General features: G+C 41.5%; 1 protein-coding gene across 1 annotated transcript; it reads right to left on the minus strand.

The window, feature by feature from the left end:
• LOC109225906 lies at window positions 14,875-17,862 on the minus strand. Its single transcript, XM_019390716.1, has 5 exons — window positions 17,818-17,862; window positions 17,630-17,685; window positions 17,494-17,540; window positions 17,208-17,380; window positions 14,875-15,006 (listed from the first exon to the last, which is right to left on the minus strand). Exons 1-5 carry the CDS (start codon window positions 17,860-17,862, stop codon window positions 14,875-14,877), a joined length of 453 nt encoding a protein of 150 aa, XP_019246261.1.

Below are 18,874 nucleotides of genomic sequence, written 5' to 3' on the forward strand. Positions count from 1 at the left end.
GAAGATTGCAACGTCACTTAAAATATGTTTCGAACCACGTCACATAAATGCACCCGCAGTCCATAACACATTTTATCTAACGTTGAGATTTGGATTTGGGTCACATAAATGCGCACCCGAGTTTAGGAAAGTAAATTATTAAAATGACGCGCCTAAAGCAACTATGCGTTTTTAACTTTGCGAGGGACATGAAAATTCAACAAAACGGCACGCCTCGAATTATAAGGATCAATACAAGATTAATTAAATGAGGGTCATGCAATTGTCACTTTTGTTTGGCATGGCACGCCCCGAATTATTCTAATTTAAGGATTTCTAAACTAATTCATGAGAGCCATAAACTACTTGTACTGTAATATGGCTCACCTCAATTATTCAAAGAGGCTTAGTTAAGACCTAAAAATTCACAAGGCACTTTATCAGAGTTCAAACTAAAAAAAACGTAATAATTAAACCAGCGCCCATTTCTCTTTTAAAGCTTAAGCCCAACAGCCTACTGTATTTTCAACTGCTAGTAGACTATTAATTTCAATTGCTAGTGAGTCCAGCTCCAATCTCAATTCTGGGCTCAAAGGGAGCGCAATATCATGTTGCAAATGCTAGCCCAATTCAGCGATAGGGTATAATGGCAAGGCAGGGATTCAAGGTCGAATCCCTGCACCAGCACGATCAGCCCACAAGCAAGGGGGTCAAATAACCCCAGGTCGATTTCAAACAATTGAGGTACTCTAGATCTGATTCAAACGACCATGATGCCCATTTTAATTTCCCTAATTATTCCAAGACGGCATGAACAAATAAGCACTTAAAAAGGAATTCAGAACTAAGTGATTATCCTACAATCATGCTGGGCTCTTATTTTCAGAAGACAGTTTTATACAATTTCGGACTAATTTCAAAAGGCCAATTTCCAAAGACAATTTCAAAAGAGCCAGTATGACTTCACAAATATCATTTGGCATTTTAACACAATCTGAAGCGAAGCTTTTCAAAGGATCAGAACCAACTCAACTTCCATTTAAAATGAAGCTTTTCAAAAGCTTTTCAGAAATTTCTCACAAGGCACGCTCGGTGATGAACAAGCAAAACCAAACTCATAATCTGCATTAACATGTACCTAAAATCCATGAATATGGATTCAAAACCAAATATTTCAACCCGTTAATCTGCAGGTTACAGTCCACATTTAACACATACTAAAAGTCCAAATGCTCTCAAATCAATTGCACCCTCATAAGTTCAAATATAAACTTAACCAAACAAATGACATACACAAAAAAACTATACTAGAAAGAACTAAACCAAGTCTGATGATGAACAGATAGTAGAAAATTAGTATTGATCAACTTCCTCATCTTGAATTACATGAGTTCACACTTGCACTTCACATACAATAGATCCAAGGCATACCTGGAAAATAGGAGGAAATAAGAAGAAAGTGAGGTTCAGTAGATGAACAACACAACAGCAGCACAGCAGAGCTCAAGCATATCAGTCCATTTCAACCAGAAAATGAAGGGAAACAGTCCAAAATCCACTCTTAATCGAACAATAATCAGAGCTGACCTCAAACCAGACTTCTAACAATCCAAATTCAACCCATTCCACCCCAAATGAACCAGAAATTTGTTTCAGAAATCAAAACCTCAAGTCTTAAAGCAGAATTTTAATGGAACAGTAAGTTTTTCAATCTTTCCAGCCGTTTTGAGTTTTTTCTGAGTTTTTTTATCTCTTCCCACTCTGAAATGCAAGATAGGGTGCCTTTATAGGCAAGGCATTAGGGCAGCCCCTTAAGAATCAATTTTGCATTTTGCCCCCTTTCTAATTTCCATTTTAGCTTAGGTATCCCTATTTAAAATCCAAAAATTCACTTTAATCCCTACCCCCAGCTTCCTAGAAGCTTCTTAATCAGTTATACAAAGATTCCCCTAAGCAGACTACCCAAATTACCCTTAACAGCCTTGTTATTTACCCCCCCCCCCCAATTGTTAACTTAGGTTAAATTAGCCCAAAGTCCAACTACACCAGCCCCTTTAACTAGGTCAGTAACGACCATTGTTACTCATGAGGGCCTGAATGCTCAGAAATGACCAAACGAAACAATCAGAACAAATCCAAAACCTCAAGGGCAAACACAAGCGCTTCTTATTTTAATCCTGAGTTAATTTTAACTAGTCGGGCTCAGAATTGAACTCTTTATCAACAATCAAACTAAGCAAACGAAGCAAATGAAATTAAACAAGTAAGAACAGGAAATAAAGGAAAACCAATGAGAAGAAGGATAGGAGAAAAATCAGGGATTTAAAACATAAACTTTCAGCTATTAACAATGAGGAAGAACTAAGCATGAAGGGGAACCCGTATGAACTGACAAATTAACTTAAAGGAATAAGTTGAGTTCAGAACCAATTTCAATCAAAAGAAACACTCAAATACGCGGAGAAGAAGAGAACGAAGAAGAACAGGAGGTGAAATAAGAAAAATAAACAGAGATCTAAGAAAAACTAACTGACTTAGGCCTCGAACTCGACTGACTTTCAAATTTGATCCCCAAATAATGTCATCCGCTTATTCTTTGCCAAGAACAAGCAAATAACATTATTTCAAGACCAAACAGACCTTGAACACTAAGAGAACCTTGAAGGATGTCCTTGCATGAACGACCTTGGCTATGGCTTCTAGGGCTCGAACCCTAATATTGAGATTCGAGAAGTTCTGGCCTTAGTTGAGGGGAACGAAGTGGGGATTTGGGAAGAGGGGAGTGAGGTGGTTCTAGGGTGTAATTTTGAGGGTGTTTGGAGCCGGCGCCGCCACCTAAGGCGGTGGGAAAAGGGGGCGTCGGGCTAGGGTTCAGGGAGTGTCTCTGAAGGGGGGTGGGTTTGGGAGAGACGATGAGAGGAGGGGGTGGGGGTCCTAAATCGGAGACTAATATATTAATACCAAACCACTTCCAAGCCGTTAGATCAGATAACATAGACGGCTGAGATCTGCTGAGCCTCCAAAACGAGGTCGTTTGGATTAATGATAGGGAGACCGGGTCCTGGGGTGGGTTTTGGGCTTGGTTTAACGGGTGTAACCGGGTATTTAATTGGGCTGAGGATAAATCACTTAATCTCGGCCCAAAAAATCCATCTCTTCATTTCCCTCCTCTTTTTTCTTCCAAATTAATTCTTTTTCTTTTCTTCTTTTTTTTTTAAAAAAAAATTAAAACTAAAATCCTAAATTAATTTATAAAACCAAATTAACTTATCAAAAATACCAACTAATCCTAAATAATTACTACATTAATAAATTAAAGATAAACTACTCAAAATCAAAATTAAAATTAAAAGGTGCAAAATAATTATTTTTGTGATTTTTTTTTTTTATAAAATAACTTAATTACTAATTAATTCTTAAAAATGCAAAGTTCAATCCTAAATGCACATGCAACATATTTTTTTGTATTTTTTATTAATAAAATAAAATAAACATGCACTGATAAATGCAAACAACTGACAGAAAATGCCACAAAAATCCACAAAATTGCAAACAATGAAAAAAAAATTATTTTGTTTTGAATTTATGGGAGTAATTCATATAGGGCAAAAATCACGTTATAACGCGGACCTACTCGAGGCCTCAAATAACACCAAACAATATCAAAACTACATATCACCCCTTAATTCAATCTTAATAAACTAATGAACTTTCAACTTCCAATACTCACGCTGAATCATATCAAATCAACTCGGAATGACCTCAAACTTTGCATGCAAGTCCCAAAAGACAAATACCTACTCCTGAAACCACGATCCGAACCAGAGATCAATAAGTTCAACTCCTGATCAATACATATAGTTATATATATAACTAAAATGTTAGAATACATAAAACGAAACGCATTGTTGAATTAAACCACTAGAATATATAAAAAGAAATACTAACATACACATATAAAATCATATATATATTAAAACACATTTCTCTACCAAACTGCTAGATGTATTTGGCTTTATTTTGCTCTATTCTATTTTTCCTCTTTTCTACTCAGTTCGCTTCAACAACAAAGACAATAAATAGCTAGTGCTTTATGCTCTTGTTAGTTTAATATTATAAAATATAAGGATAGTGAAAATAAATAAAAGATAGCTATATTAAAATGCAAATTTTTTCCATTTTCAATGTTCCACATTTCGCTCAACAAAAACTTGCGCAACTTTGAGCCAACAATCTGCATTTACCTAGGTTCCACCTATTTGCATTCTTCCAATAGCAAGATAACCAAGCAGCTTATACTACATATATATTCCAAAAATACTAAGCTGCATAACAAAAGGTACTTCATAAGAAGAAATTGAAATAACTTAAATAGACTACTAATTTTCCCACACTTAAAACGCTTTATCCTCCCGGATGAAGATGTCGCGTGAGGGAAAAAATTATTTTATTTTATTTTATTCCTTCAGCACCTTCTCCTCCTCTTTTTAATATATCACTTGGGACCCAATTTTCATCAGTATCGGGTTCATAACTAGTATCTCCATCCACCATCACACCCTTACCTTTTCCTTTCCCTTCCACAATGGTCTTTGCTCTCTTTTATTGGAGGATTTTTCTCTCGTATTGTTAGTGCACATGTGAAGGATGGATAGTTTTCAGCAAAAACAATCACATCAATATTTCTCAGAGCTGGTAAATTACTGAAAAATTACTTCTATGATTTGATATTTGATCCGACGGAATATGTGTCAATGATTGTGGTGGTGGGTTATCAGGTTGCTACTGACCTGGTGTCTGAATGTCACGAGGAATATAGAATCTTGGGATTGGAGTGGTGGCTGGATCTACCCACTAAATAGGCGGATATTTCATCATTCTTGTGAAGCCCCATATTTCAGCCATCTGACATTGCATATTTGAGAGATTACATAACATGGATGAGTAATAAATGATTTTTTGTATCAGTATATGCTCCACTCTCTGAAATCCCCGATCAATTCTTCCTTCGAAATTCCCAAATCTATTCTCCATATTATCAAAGCTCAAATTCATCCTTGCAAATTATTCAGTTAATTGCCCAATTTGGTGTCCAGGCACCTCATTTATGTTGGCTTCTAGCCTCTGGCACTGGTTCTTTCCCTCTCGGTCCTTCTACTATCTTCATTCTATTCCAAAATGATTTATTAATGCATTTTGAATACCTGTAGATAATCATTCCTGGGCTAGGATGGACACCATTTATTTTCCAAAGTTATAATCATTCCCCACATTCAGAGGCATTTTCATGCTAATAGAAAAGAACAATGCTACTCTTCGTGTGTAGAGACCACATTGATGTGAGTTTGGGAGTAACCTACTGCCAATAAAGCTCAAGATTGGCCTAGCACAGTAGCCAATAATCTTGCGAAGAAATTTACTTTTTTGCCTTTCGGAATTATATGCCCAATTAGCTCCTCTTGAACATAAATTTGACACCATCAAATCCCATTTTGGGTTTTCTAGAAAAAATATTGTTTCTCTATCATCAACTTCTTCAAGAAAATGAAGACCATTAATAGCTTCAGCAGAAAAATTATTAGGTCTTCCTCTCACCATAGAAATATTTGTGACTGAGTTTATGTTTTGGTAAAACTCCAAGACTAGCTCAAGACAAAAATCATCATGTGGGTATGAAAATTCTATAAACTCATCCCAAATTCCATCTTCTTCATTAAAATGAATCCCTTTTATCAGGAATTTGTCTTCGGTTTGAGTTCCTTTGGAACGCGTTCTCATCACCTCTTCTGGGAGGCATTTTGGTGGTATGAAAAGAAGAAGTGAGCTAAGGAAGAAAATAAACTGGAAATGAAATTTTTGGGTGGCTTAAACAATGAAGATGGGTTACTTTTGTTCCTTGCCTTCAAGGGTGGACCCCTACTTTATTTATAGGAAAAAGACAATCACTAAAGATCTTGAGAAGTACTGATGCATCGAGCCTTTTGCTAAATGCATCCTGAATTTTTCTTTATTTCTTTTTTGTTTTCTTTTAAAAAAATATTAGTTGTACTATTGTATACCGCTAATATTGGAGAGTTCGATTTTACGATCATTTCGGCATTCCATAGGCCGCCTTTAGAAGGCTCCAGGGCACAGCTCGAGGTTCGACCTCGAGGGTTCTCTATGCTCAACCTCGGGGCAGTGTAGATCGACGGCTATCTCGGACTAGCAAGAAATTCCCAACGGGCACGTGGTTAAAGCTGACCAGGTCTACAAGAATAGTACAAGTCCGTACCGTGAAATTAAATGGCTGTACCGGCCGTTGATCTTTGTAATAAATGGCTGTACCAGCCGCATATCTTTGTATTAAATGCACCTGTACTGTGTTGGGATTCCCCCTCCTATATAAAAGGGATCCTTGTCATTTTTTGCACACACAATATTGAATACAAGAACATTCTCTACTCTCTAACTTGAACACATTCTCCCTTGGTTTTATTGGTTACATTTATTACATTGCTTACATTTAATGCATTTCAATAAACCGTTCTTCATTTATTGCTCATTATTGATCATAAAGAGCCATCACCAAGGCCTTTAGAACTGTTAGTCCTTCATCGGCCGTTCACAACCTAGCGCCTACCTCGACCTCGAGGCCCTGTATAAGCCAGCTCGAGGTCCTGATTCTCGGCCAATCGGTTTGCTTGTCACACTACCTTCAAGCTCTTATCCTATTTCTTCGTCTCACACTTAGCATCTACTGCCTAACAACTAGCATAAAAATAGATCACGTATTTTTAGAATCACAAAATCAAATCTAATTGTAATTACCATTTTCAAGGTAAATAGTTTGGCGCCCACCGTGGGGGTAAAAATAATAGTGATTGTTTTCGTGCTGGTTTACGGAATAACGCAAGTTACCTTTCACACTTTTTCTTGTCCAAGAACCTTTGATTTCAGGTCAAAATGTCTAACTCAATGAATGCACATGAAAACAACGGTCCCGAGGACCATGGAGAGAATGGTGTAGCTGTTCCAGGTATCGGTGTACCACTGCGAAACCCTGAGAATGCACCAGAACCAATTCCCGTAGACGTGGTCTCACGCAACGCCCAACACGTCGATATAAGCTCCCACACTAATAGGATTATACGCCAAGAAAACGAACAAGAAGCTCATAAAACCCCAGCTCGGGTGGAGCGAGAGGTTAGTCTTCACGTCATTTTTGAGATGTTGCAGGCACAACAGCTGGCGATTGCTCAACTGCAAAGCCACCAAAAAACTCCGAGCACAGCAGCACCGGAAATGGCTCCTCAAGCCGAACTAGTACCAGAAAGATCAAGCAACAACGAGCCAGCAACCGACCCCACTATCATAAAGATGCTCGAGGACCTCACAAAGAGGATTGAATCGGGCGAAAAGAAGATAGAAGCCAATGACAAAAAGGTGGAGACCTACAATTCAAGGGTCGATCAGATCCCAGGTGCACCCCCAATTTCGAAGGGTGTAGATTCAAAGAAATTTGTACAAAAGCCATTCCCGTCAAATGCTGCTCCAAAGCCCATCCCGAAGAAATTCAGAATGCCTGATCTCCCGAAGTACAATGGAACCTCGAACTCCAACGAGCACATCACCGCTTTACTTGTGCTGTAAAGGGGAATGATGTGAAGGATAACGAGATTGAATCCGTCTTATTGAAGAAGTTCGGAGAAACACTTTCAAAAGGGGCCATGATGTGGTATCACAACCGAGCCCGAATTCAATAGATTCATTTGCCATGCTAGCAGATTCTTTTCTAAAGGCACACGCCGGTGCCATTAAGGTCGCTACAAGAAAATCCGACGTCTTCAAAATCAAACAAAGAGAAAATGAGATGCTGCGGGAGTTTGTATCTCGCTTTCAAATGGAGAGAATGGAATTACCGCCAGTCTTCGATGACTGGGCAGTGCAGGCCTTCACTCAAGGTTTGAACGAATGAAGCTCGGTGGCTTCGAAGCAGCTGAAGTAGAACTTGGTTGAATATCCCGCCGTAACTTAGTCGGATATCCACAACAGATATCAATCGAAGATTAGGGTCGAGGACGACCAACTAGGAACCCCCTCGGGCTCAGTATACCCCAGCCGGCTCTTGGAAAAGGAACCAAGGCCGAACAAGAAAAGGTATCAACCATACACTGAAGATCGAAGAAATGCCCCAAGGCGCAACATACCCCAAAACGACCGAAGGACAGATCAAGGTCAGAATCCTCGGGGACTCGGGAGCTGAGCTGGATTCGACAGACATACAGGGCCAATGGAGGCACCCCGGTTATCTGATTACAACTTTAACATCGATATTTTAGACATCGTATCAGCCATCGGTAAAATCAAAGACACCAGGTGGCCAAGGCCCGTACTATCAGACCCGTCAGAAAGAAACCCTAACTTGGTGTGCGAATTTTACGGCACACACGGTCATAGGGCCGAAGATTGCAGACAGCTCCGAGAAGAAGTAGCCCGACTACTTAACAAAGGGCACTTCCGAGAGTTCCTCAGCGACCGAGCCAAAAATCAATTTCGGGAAAGAGAGGCGAACAGGAAAAATGAAATGGAAGAACCACAACATGTCATCCACATGATTGTTGGGGGAGTCGACACCCCACAAGAACCTATTATCAAAAGGACAAAAATATCCATCACCAGGGAAAAGCAAACTCGAGGTTACATACCCGAGGACGCTCTCACATTCAGCGACGAGGACATTGAGACCCTGTCTCAGCCCTATAACGACACACTGGTGATTTCTTTTCTTGTGAATACATTTCAAATTAAACGTGTACTTGTGGATCCAGGTAGCTCGGCCAACATTATCAGGTCAAGGGTGGTGGAGCGGCTCGGACTGCTCGACCAAATCGTGCCCGCTTCTCGAGTCCTCAACGGATTTAACATGGCCAGCGAGACAACGAAAGGGGAAATCACCCTCCCGGTCAACGTGGCCGGCACAACCCAAAATGCCAAGTTTCATGTCATCGAAGGAGACATGAGATACAATGCCTTACTCGGAAGGCCATGGATACACTGCATGAGAGCAGTACCATCAACCCTTCATCAAATGATGAAGTTTCCGACGAAGGACGGAATAAAAACTGTATACGGGGAACAACATGCAGCAAGAGAGATGTTCGCGGTGCACGACGTGGCACCGACATCGATGCCTTCAACATCGAAGGAACCAAAGTATGAGCAAATAGTGAAGTAGCAATCACAAGCTACATTCTCGGTTGCATCCGAATAAACGAGCAAAGGACTGTACCGCATCCCCGAAGCAAGCCGTTGGAGCATATCGAGGGTTGATGCCCCACCTCCACTAAGGTATAACCGTCTCCTTTTTTATTTACATCTTACACTAACCTATTTGCAGGAGTCTGGTTGGACCAATCGAAGCACTTTCCGGCTTGAAGACCCTAGGTTTTAAAGCATGCGTTGCACTCTTTTGCTTCGACCGGATTTTATCCCAAGAAGGGGTTTACCTGCAAAGTTTTTAATGAGGCAACATCTATATGCTACCTAAGGAGAACTTAACAAGTGTTCAAGGCTTCCCTTCAATCAACCTCGAATACTGGGGGCATCCCCCCGAGAGATCACCTCCTCGATGAAGTCAAGATGAGCCAAAAAGGGTCTCAATAGGAAAACCATGTATCGGACCAAACGGTCGAATGAACCGTGTCCGCACAGAATAATTGAACCCTCGAAGGCAAAAACATGTATACTTATACCAAGTAATCAATGGAACACCTTCTACCATCAGAACACCTTGCACTTCAAAGAAGTTTACTATTTTACAATAAACGACTCCAGCACCAGAAATTTCCCGAACGCCCGGGAACTGACATAAAAAACTCGAAGTCGTAAGACCTCCGAAGCCGGGAACTTCGAGCTTGTAAGCTCTCGATGAGGCAACATCAAAATATATAAAGAACGGATCCAGAGCCAAAAACCCTCGGCGTCTCGGGGACTGCCGCCGACGGTTACCCCATCGAGGTATCAAAAACCTGAGGCCATAAGACTTCATGCGGGCGACCTCGAGCCCGAAAGCCCTCCACGTGGCAATGTTAGAAAATGTAAGACCTCCACGAGGCGTTATCAACAGTGTAAGACCTCCATAAGGCAATACCAAATCTGTAAGACCTCAAGCCAGGAATGAATTACACTTGTACCAAGTAACCTATTTGTAAGACCTCAAGCCAGGCATGAATTATACTTATACCAAGTAACCTATCTGTAAGACCTCGAGCTGGGCATGAATCATACTTGTGCCAAGTAACCTATCTGTAAGACCTCAAGTAAGGCATGTTCAAATTTATAAGACCTTACAAAAGGCATAATCCCGATCTTAAAGTTAAGGCTATATATTCGAACTTGTAAGGCCCCTAAAAAGGCATACCCTCGATATAGATGCCAAAGCTACTTCACTCGGGGACTAAAAGGCTATGGCCAAATACAATGACTACAGTCACAAGGCTGTGCCAGCAAAACTAACGCGACTCGGGGACGCCCGACCGTCGCCATAAAATCACGGGCCTTCAAATTACTTCAAAAATACTTCGAAAAGAACCGGTAGATCAGGCTACCCTCGGCATAAGCAAAAGAGTTTCGATCATGTTAGCTCCAAACAAAGGCCTTTAAATAATTCAGCCATCGAGCGAAACCTCCCGAGGTGCTAATTTATCACTACATAACGGCTCACAATCGAGGTTCTTATCGAACCGTCGAAGAGTCGGGTGAACACAAAAACTTTAAAAAAGTCTTTAACGAGGGAAACGTAAAGCCAACATTAGAGGTCGTACTGACCCAACGCGTAAATGGCACCGTCGCCAGCTTAAATTAAAGGTCGTACCGACCCAACGCGTAAGAGCCACTATCGCCAGCTTAAATTAAAGGTCGTGCCGACCCAACGCATAAGAGCCACTATCACCGGCTTAAATTAAAGATCGTGTCGACCCAACACGTAAGAGCCACTATCGCCAGCTTAAATTAAAGGTCTTACCGACCCAACGCATAAGAGCCACTGTCAGCTTAAATTAAAGGTCGTGCCGACCCAACGCATAAGAGCCACTGTCGCCAGCTTAATTAAAGGTCGTGCCGACCCAATGCATAAGAGCCACTATCGCCAGCCTAAATTAAAGGTCATACCGACCCAACGCATAAGAGCCACTATCGCCAGCTCATATTAAAGGTCGTACTGACCCGACGCGTAAGAGCCTACAGGCCAGCCCAACAAGCCTCAGGGCCGATTTGTAAACCTAAGGATTTTTCCTTGAAGTCCAGTCCACCTGGCTAATCACCGACAAACGGCTAAATTCGAAACAAGGAAAGACATACACAAGCAAAAAGAGATTCATGAAAGGAGAAAACCAGAAAGCTTCTCTTTATATGTATATATGAAAAATGCAAAGCTCCGTTCACAAAGTTCTCTAAGAACACTGTACAAAGAATCAAAAAGAAAAAAGCCTAGTCTACTTTCCCCTCGGGGACTGCGGCTTTATCGGCCCCTTCCTTATTATCTTCGGCATCGGACAAGAGAAACTTGGCATCGTATTCATCCGCCTTGGCCTGCTCTACCTCTTTCGAGAGATCGAAGCCCCTAGCATGGAACTCCTCGAGGATTCCCTCCGAGATTTGCACCGGGCATATTCATTGCTTCTACTCTCTCGATCAAAAGCCCCTCTCAGCTCATCTCGAGCATCAGCAATGTCTTTTAAATAGACGGCCACTTTCTTATCAGCCTTAGCCCGAATCTCTTCAGCTTTAGCCCAGGCGTCCACGACCTCGACCTTCATCTTTAAAAGGTCAGACTCGAGCTTTATAATCATGCTCGTCTGAACCGAGCTATTTTTACGAGCATTCCTGAGCTGCACCTCGTGGGAAGAAACCTTTGCCAAAGCATTCTTTTTGGCCGCAACCTGAGCATCTATTTGAGCCCTTAGCTCATTACACTCGTACTTGGCCTGACTAACTTCACCCCAAAGGCGTTCCAGGTCCTCCGCCTTTCTCTGCAACTAAAGTATCAAAATATTAATCTCCGAGGGTGGAAGAAGAAACATGCATCCCCTCGAAACAAAGGTTACCTGTCTCTCGAGGTAGCCTGCGTAGTTCCGACTTCGACTTGCCTCGTACCGTAGGTATACCAACTCTTTTGCCCTTTTATCACAAAGAAGCCTGAGGGATTTCGCCCCGTCCAAGGCCTTTCGCAACCTGGCTTCACGGCGGAGCAGCTCGGACTTGAGCCTGTCAAAGGCCTACGAAAACGAAGCTCAATGAGAAAATAAAAATGCAAAATACAAAAAACGCCAACAAAGTCAACCAAAGCTCACCACAGAACAAAGCCGCTGAGCCTCCTCAAAGGTTGAGCGTGCATCTACTGGCCTGGTTCTACCGGCTCTAATTGAACCGATCTCGGTGGGGACATGGTCGCTCGAGACCCCGCTTGATTCAGGCGGCCCCTGGCCTCGAACATCCCTCGAAGTACCTTCGACAGGAGATGAAGACGACGGCAGAAAACCTGTATCCCTTGAAGTACCTTCGACGGGAAAAGAAGACGGCGGCAAAGGAGGAGCCATCCTTCCTAGGCTAGAAGCCTCGGGTACTGCAAGCTCAGCCGATACATCCCCTTTGAGCCTCCGAGCAGGGCTTGCCTCGCTATGAGCATCATCACCATTCGGAGATCCCTTCCGTTTGTTATCATTCCTCAACCCTGAAGTCGACGATCTTTCCTCCTCTCCAAGGGGGCACAGTCTCATCTCAGGAAATTCTCCAATGCCTGCGGTGACGGAGTTAACACACATAAAAGAAAGTACCTTTCAAAGGGAATGAACCACGCAGCACGTACCGTGGTGTTTTTCCTCCCATCTACCCTTCGACAGGTCTCTCCACTTACGCCCATTGTAGGTTGCGCGACCTGCCTGCTTCCAAGTATAATCCGCCAGGTCGGGGACCTCATATGGCATCTACGGGATTGCTGTAAAAAAGGAAAAGGAGAACATCTTTACGGAGTCCGCCACTACCATGAACAAAATGATAAAAACACAAGTGTACCACTTACGTGTGAAATTCCATTTCTCAAGAAATGGCAGGAACTCCACAGGGATAACATCGACAGTCCGCACTCGGACAAATCGACTTGTCCACCCTCGGTCCTCATTTTCTTCATCGTCGATAACAAAGGGACTGGTGGATCGACATCGTAAAGCTATCAAGCCTCGGAAATGGAAGGGCCGGTACAATCTGATAAGATGGCTAAGGGTGAACTCGAGCCCGGCTTCCTCCGTAAATAACCTCATCATCACTACTATCCTCCAGAACGACGGGTGAACCTGTGCTAGGGTAGCCCGATATCTTCGACAGAAGTCAAGCATGACTCTATCAAGAGGGCCCAACGTGAAGGGATACGTGTATACATTCAAAAAAAACCCTGCGTGAGCCATGATGTTCTTTTCCAAGGATGGTACCTGCAGTACCACCTTTTCTCCCCATCCGCAGTCTCTCCTCACTGCCTCAAGGTGTCCCTCTCCTATTGATGAAATGGATCTCGATGCATGCTCCCAATGGCCTTCAACATTGGGAGGTCTCTCTAACGAAAAGTCCCTCTTCGAGACAAAACATCCCGAGGTTAGCTCGTCGAACGCCGACGGTGTACCACCGACCGAGCGGGAAGCAGAGGTGGAACTCTCCTCTTCTTGATAAGCGGGTTCGGGCGTAGCAGCCATAACTATGGTAAAACAGGGGAAGGGAAGTGAAAACCTAGGTGAAAACTTTGAATTGAAATGATGAAAGAGCTGACGCAAGGTAGGAGAACTCTTTAAGAAGGATAGCTGCTCAAAGTAGCGGAACCCTCAAAAAGGTGAGAGCAAACTCATATATAGAGCAAGCGGCGACTGTCCGCCTACTCTAAAGGCTAATTAATTCTAACTAGGTCATTATCACTTTCGGGGGAGTGTACCGGCGGGATCGTCCCGGTCACTTCATGACCTTGTCATACGAATGACGCTGTTTTACAGCGTTCGAGGGGTCAAAGATTCCCATGTCAACCTGACCTCGAGATGGTGCCCGATCTAGAGGATCTATGCTACCATAACGATGGGCTCTAAGGAGCCATCAAAACCGATCTAGCCTCGAGATGGTGCCCGATCTCGAGGCTCTCTATCAATGTAGAAATGGGCTCTAAGGAGCTATCGGCATCGACCTAGCCTCGAGATGGTACCCTATCTCGAGGATCTCTACTATTACAAGTACGGGTCATTCACCCGATTCTTTGGCCCCAGGCCTACCTATGTCCAAGTCAGTTCTCACTTGAGAATTATCAATAAAGCCTCAGGGCTATCTTCGCCTTCAGATCAATTTTAACGCTCTCTCGGTTACTTTAGCTAAGGGGCCATCTATAAACTCCTTAGGGCCATCTTCGGTTTGAGTTCGAAGCAAGTTTTCAAGGCCGCCCGAGTTCAAGCAAACTCTCGCTCGGGGACTATTTGAGAAAGTCTAAGGGCTATCTTTATTTTCAGATGATCGAGCAAACTCTCACTCGAGGATTAGCGACAAGGCCTAAAAGGTCTACCCTCTATTTCAAAGAAAATCGGGACCCTACTCTCGCTCAACTCGAACTCAAATGTCCAGGCGACCTAAGTTCGTACCGGACCAATCCAGACTCAGTCCGAAGAATGACAAAGAACCTCAAGAAATATCACATCCGCCAATCGAGAACCGAAGGGATTACGATGTCCGGGTTCAGTGTTCGAACCGATCAGGAGTAAAAAAGAAGTTCAGTACAAGCCAAAGGCAAATCAAAGAAACTTTTATGTTGATAAAAGATGATTACGAAGGCCCACGAGGGGTCCATACACAGAAACAAAGAAGCAAAAAACAACAGTCTAAAAGCCTAATCTACTTTCGGAAGTACATTCTCGAGAGTGACATCTGCGAGAACCGTTTCCTCGGGGGTCCCATTTCGATCTTCAGAATGACATCTTCGAGAATCTCCTCCGAAGCAGCAATAGATGAGGAAAAGGCTATAGCCTATCAAAGAGCAAAAGCTTTCGACAGATAGGGAAAATTGTGGCTTGGTGAAAAATTTGGCGAGTACGGGTCTCATCAGCACTACTATTGTGAAGACACTTCTTGAGACATCGCACCGATGTGGGATGCAACAGTTAGTAGATGACGCCACCTCACTCCATGGAAAGAAAAAGGAGTGAAGCGCCACACCAGGTTGAAGTTAAGAGAGATGAGCAGCGGTTCACGGTCCACATATCCTCTGATACGGAGGTAATCTGAAGCCCCTCTCTCATTATTTCGGGCCAAGAACAACAACAACATTAAACTAGTACGATCCCACCCAGTGAGGAAAAGCCCTGAAGAAGAGCCATGGCACAACTGGCAAAACCGCTGCCATGTGACCTTACGGTCACAGGCTTGAACCATGGAAATAAAAGTTTGGATGAAGATGAAGAGAAGAAAAGGGTTAAAGGGTGTTGAAGAATGACTGAGTGAAAGTTTGGTTCAGGTAACCTCCCATTTATAGAAAGGTAGTAACATAACCGACGACGCAATCAATGCCTTTGAGAAACGTATCAATAGGCGCAATCAATGCTTCTTGGGAAACGTATCAGCGGCGATACCACCATTTCTGGGAAAATAAACCGGCAGTGTGTTGAATACTTTTGGGAAGATGAACTAATGGGATGTTTCAGTCATCATGAAAGCTTACGTCATAAGCATGACATCATCGTGAGAGGCCTGAGGATGTTGATGTCAAAATCGTTTCATATCATTCCATTCTAAGAAACGTGGGGACTACCTGTATATGACTAAAATCGGAGAGTCCGATTTTACGATCATTTCAGCATTCTATAGACCGCCTTCAGAAGGCCCCAAGGCACAACTCGAGTTTCGACCTCGAGGGTTCTCTATGCTCAACCTCGGGGCAGTGTAGATCGACGGCTATCTCGGACAAGCAGGAAATTCCCAACGGGCACGTGGTTAAAGCTGACCAAGTCTACAAGAATAGTACAAGTCCATACCGTGACATTAAATGGCTGTACCAGCCGTTGATCTTTGTAATAAATGGCTGTAGTAATAAATGCACCTGTACTGTGTTGGGATTCCCCCTCCTATATAAAGGGGATCCTTGTCATTTTTTGCACACACAATATTGAATACAAGAACATTCTCTACTCTCTAACTTGAACACATTCTCCCTTGGTTTTATTGCTTACATTTATTACATTGCTTACATTTATTGCATTTCAATAAATCTTTCTTCATTTATTGCTCATTATTGATCATAAAGAGCCATCACCAAGGCCCTTAGAACTGTTAGTCCTTCATTGGCCGTTCACAGCCTAGCGCCTAGCTCGAACTCGAGGCCCCGTATAAGCCAACTCGAGGTCCCAATTCTCAGCCAATCGGTTTGCTTGTCACACTACCTTCAAGCTCTTATCCTATTTCTTCGTCTCATACTTAGCATCTACTGCTTAACAACTAGCATAAAAATAGATCACGTATTTTTAGAATCATAAAATCAAATTTAATTGTAATTACCATTTTCAAGGTAAACAACTATATTGTGTTTGATGCCTTCAAAAAATGTAACTTGTACCACTTTTGTGACATTCTTTGATTAAGTCAAATCACGAGAATTGAGGAGCACAGGTGCATCCTCACGCATCTGATGCTTTCGATAGTTGTAATATGTACTTTTCAAGCTTACTACGAGAGAATAACTAGTATTAGCACATGTTTTCTTCTCAAAATTTGAAATATTTTTATTTACAATTTAGTGTACTTCTATATTCGTTTAATATATGTACTTCTTATAAATATTAATTTGCCTAAAATACCAATACATATTTAAAATATTTATTGAAGGATTTTTTTCTCTTTTTTTTTCTGAATACTTATTTAATGATTGCAAACACAGTTGTATCAAATCATCCATATAACTTTAATCTGTGCCCATTAACATTAAATTTATTTTCTCCATTTACTTTGTCATCATCTTCCTGTTGTTGGATCTCAACTGCTCCATAGGGTGTGACATTTGTAATGAGGAAAGGACTAGTCCAACGAGATTTGAACTTTCCTGGAAAAAGTTTTAATCTACTGTTATATAGAAGCACCAAATCTCCAATCTTGAACTCTTTTCTCTTAATCAAATATTCATGCCATTTTTTTAAATTTTTTCTTTGAAAATCCTTGCATTCTCATAGCTCATTCACCTGCATAAACCCGTTCTTTGCGGTAGCAGTTAGTCCACAATTTAATACTTTTACTGCCAAGGCCTTATGTTCAAGCTCAACTGATAAATGACAAGCTTTTTCAAAGACTAATCTGTATGGGAATGTAAGAATTGGCGTTTTGAACGCCGTTCGATATGCCCATAATGCATCTTCTAATTTCAAAGCCCAATATTTGTGAGAAATTCAGATCGTGTTTTGAAGTATTCTTTTTAATTCTCAGTAGAAACTTCAACTTGTCCTTGTGTCTGAGCGTCATATGGTGTACCTGTTTCATCAGTTACACCACATTTTTCCAGTAACAAGGAAAATTTCCTGTTCATGAAGTGGATTCCTTGATCACTAATTATGACTCGGGGTGCGCCAAATGTGGTAAAAATAATTCTTCTTAGAAATTCACGCACCGTTCAAGCATCATTGTTCCTTGTAGGAATGGATTCAACCCATCTTGATACGTAATCTACCACCACAAGAATGTATTCATAAGAATGTGACGACAGAAAAGGACCCAAGAAGTCTATTCCCCAAACGTCGAATATTTCACAAACATGTATTAACAGCAAAGGCATCTCATCTCTCCTCGTGATGTTACCTGTTCTTTGGCATCTATCACAAGTTGCAACATACGTTCTCGCATCTTTTAAAAGTATAGTCCAAAAGAATCTCGCCTCTAAAACTTTAAAGGTGGTTCTATTTGCTGCGTAATGACCTCCCACAGCTCCATTATGGCAATGATGCTGAATGTTGTTCATTTCTTCTTTAGGTACGCATCCTCTGATGATATTATCTTCACAAATTTTAAGCAAGTAACACTCATTCCACAGATAATAGGTAGCATTAGATATAAGCTTTTTCCTTTGCTGTAAGAGAGATCTTGGGGTGTCCATTTTCTAGCCAAGTAATTTGCAATATCTGTAAACTAGGGTGGTTGAGTCATAAATGAGTTGACTGAAAAAATGTGTTCATCAAGAAACTCTTCCTTTATATAACAAGATTCATGGGGAGGATTTTAATCTAGACAAATGGTCAGCTACCTGGTTTTCTGTTCCTTTTTATCTGTATCTCAAGGTAAAATTCTTGAAGAAATAAAACCGTATTAACAATCTAGGTCTAGCATCCTTTTTGTTAAAAGTTATTTTAAAGCTCCATGATCAGTAAAATTAGTGACCTTCGTTCCTATCAAATAGGAATGAAATTTATCAAATGCAAATACTACTGCCAATAACTCTTTTTCTATAGTTGCATATTTCAGCTGAGCCTCATTCAATGTCCTACTCGCATAGTAAATGAAACGAAAAATCTTATCCTTTCTTTGGCCAAAAACAGCTCTAATAGCTGTATCACTAGCATTACACATGACCTCAAAAGACTCGTTCCAATTAGGGGACACAACTACATACGCATTTGATAATATTTTCTTAAGAGTGACAAAGCTTTTATGCAATCACTTGAAAAATCAAACTTAATATCTTTCATCGAAAGGTTACTAAGCGGTTTAGAAATCTTTGAAAAGTCTTTTATAAATCGTCTGTAAAAACCTGCATGACCAAGAAAACTTCTAATTCCTTTAATAATTGTAGGAGTGGGTAACCCTGCTATTAGATCAATTTTCGCCCAATCAACTTTTATTCATTTAGCAGTAATTTTAT

The sequence above is a fragment of the Nicotiana attenuata genome, chromosome 5 (genome assembly GCF_001879085.1).
Source record: "Nicotiana attenuata strain UT chromosome 5, NIATTr2, whole genome shotgun sequence".
NCBI classification, from domain to species: Eukaryota; Viridiplantae; Streptophyta; class Magnoliopsida; order Solanales; family Solanaceae; genus Nicotiana; species Nicotiana attenuata.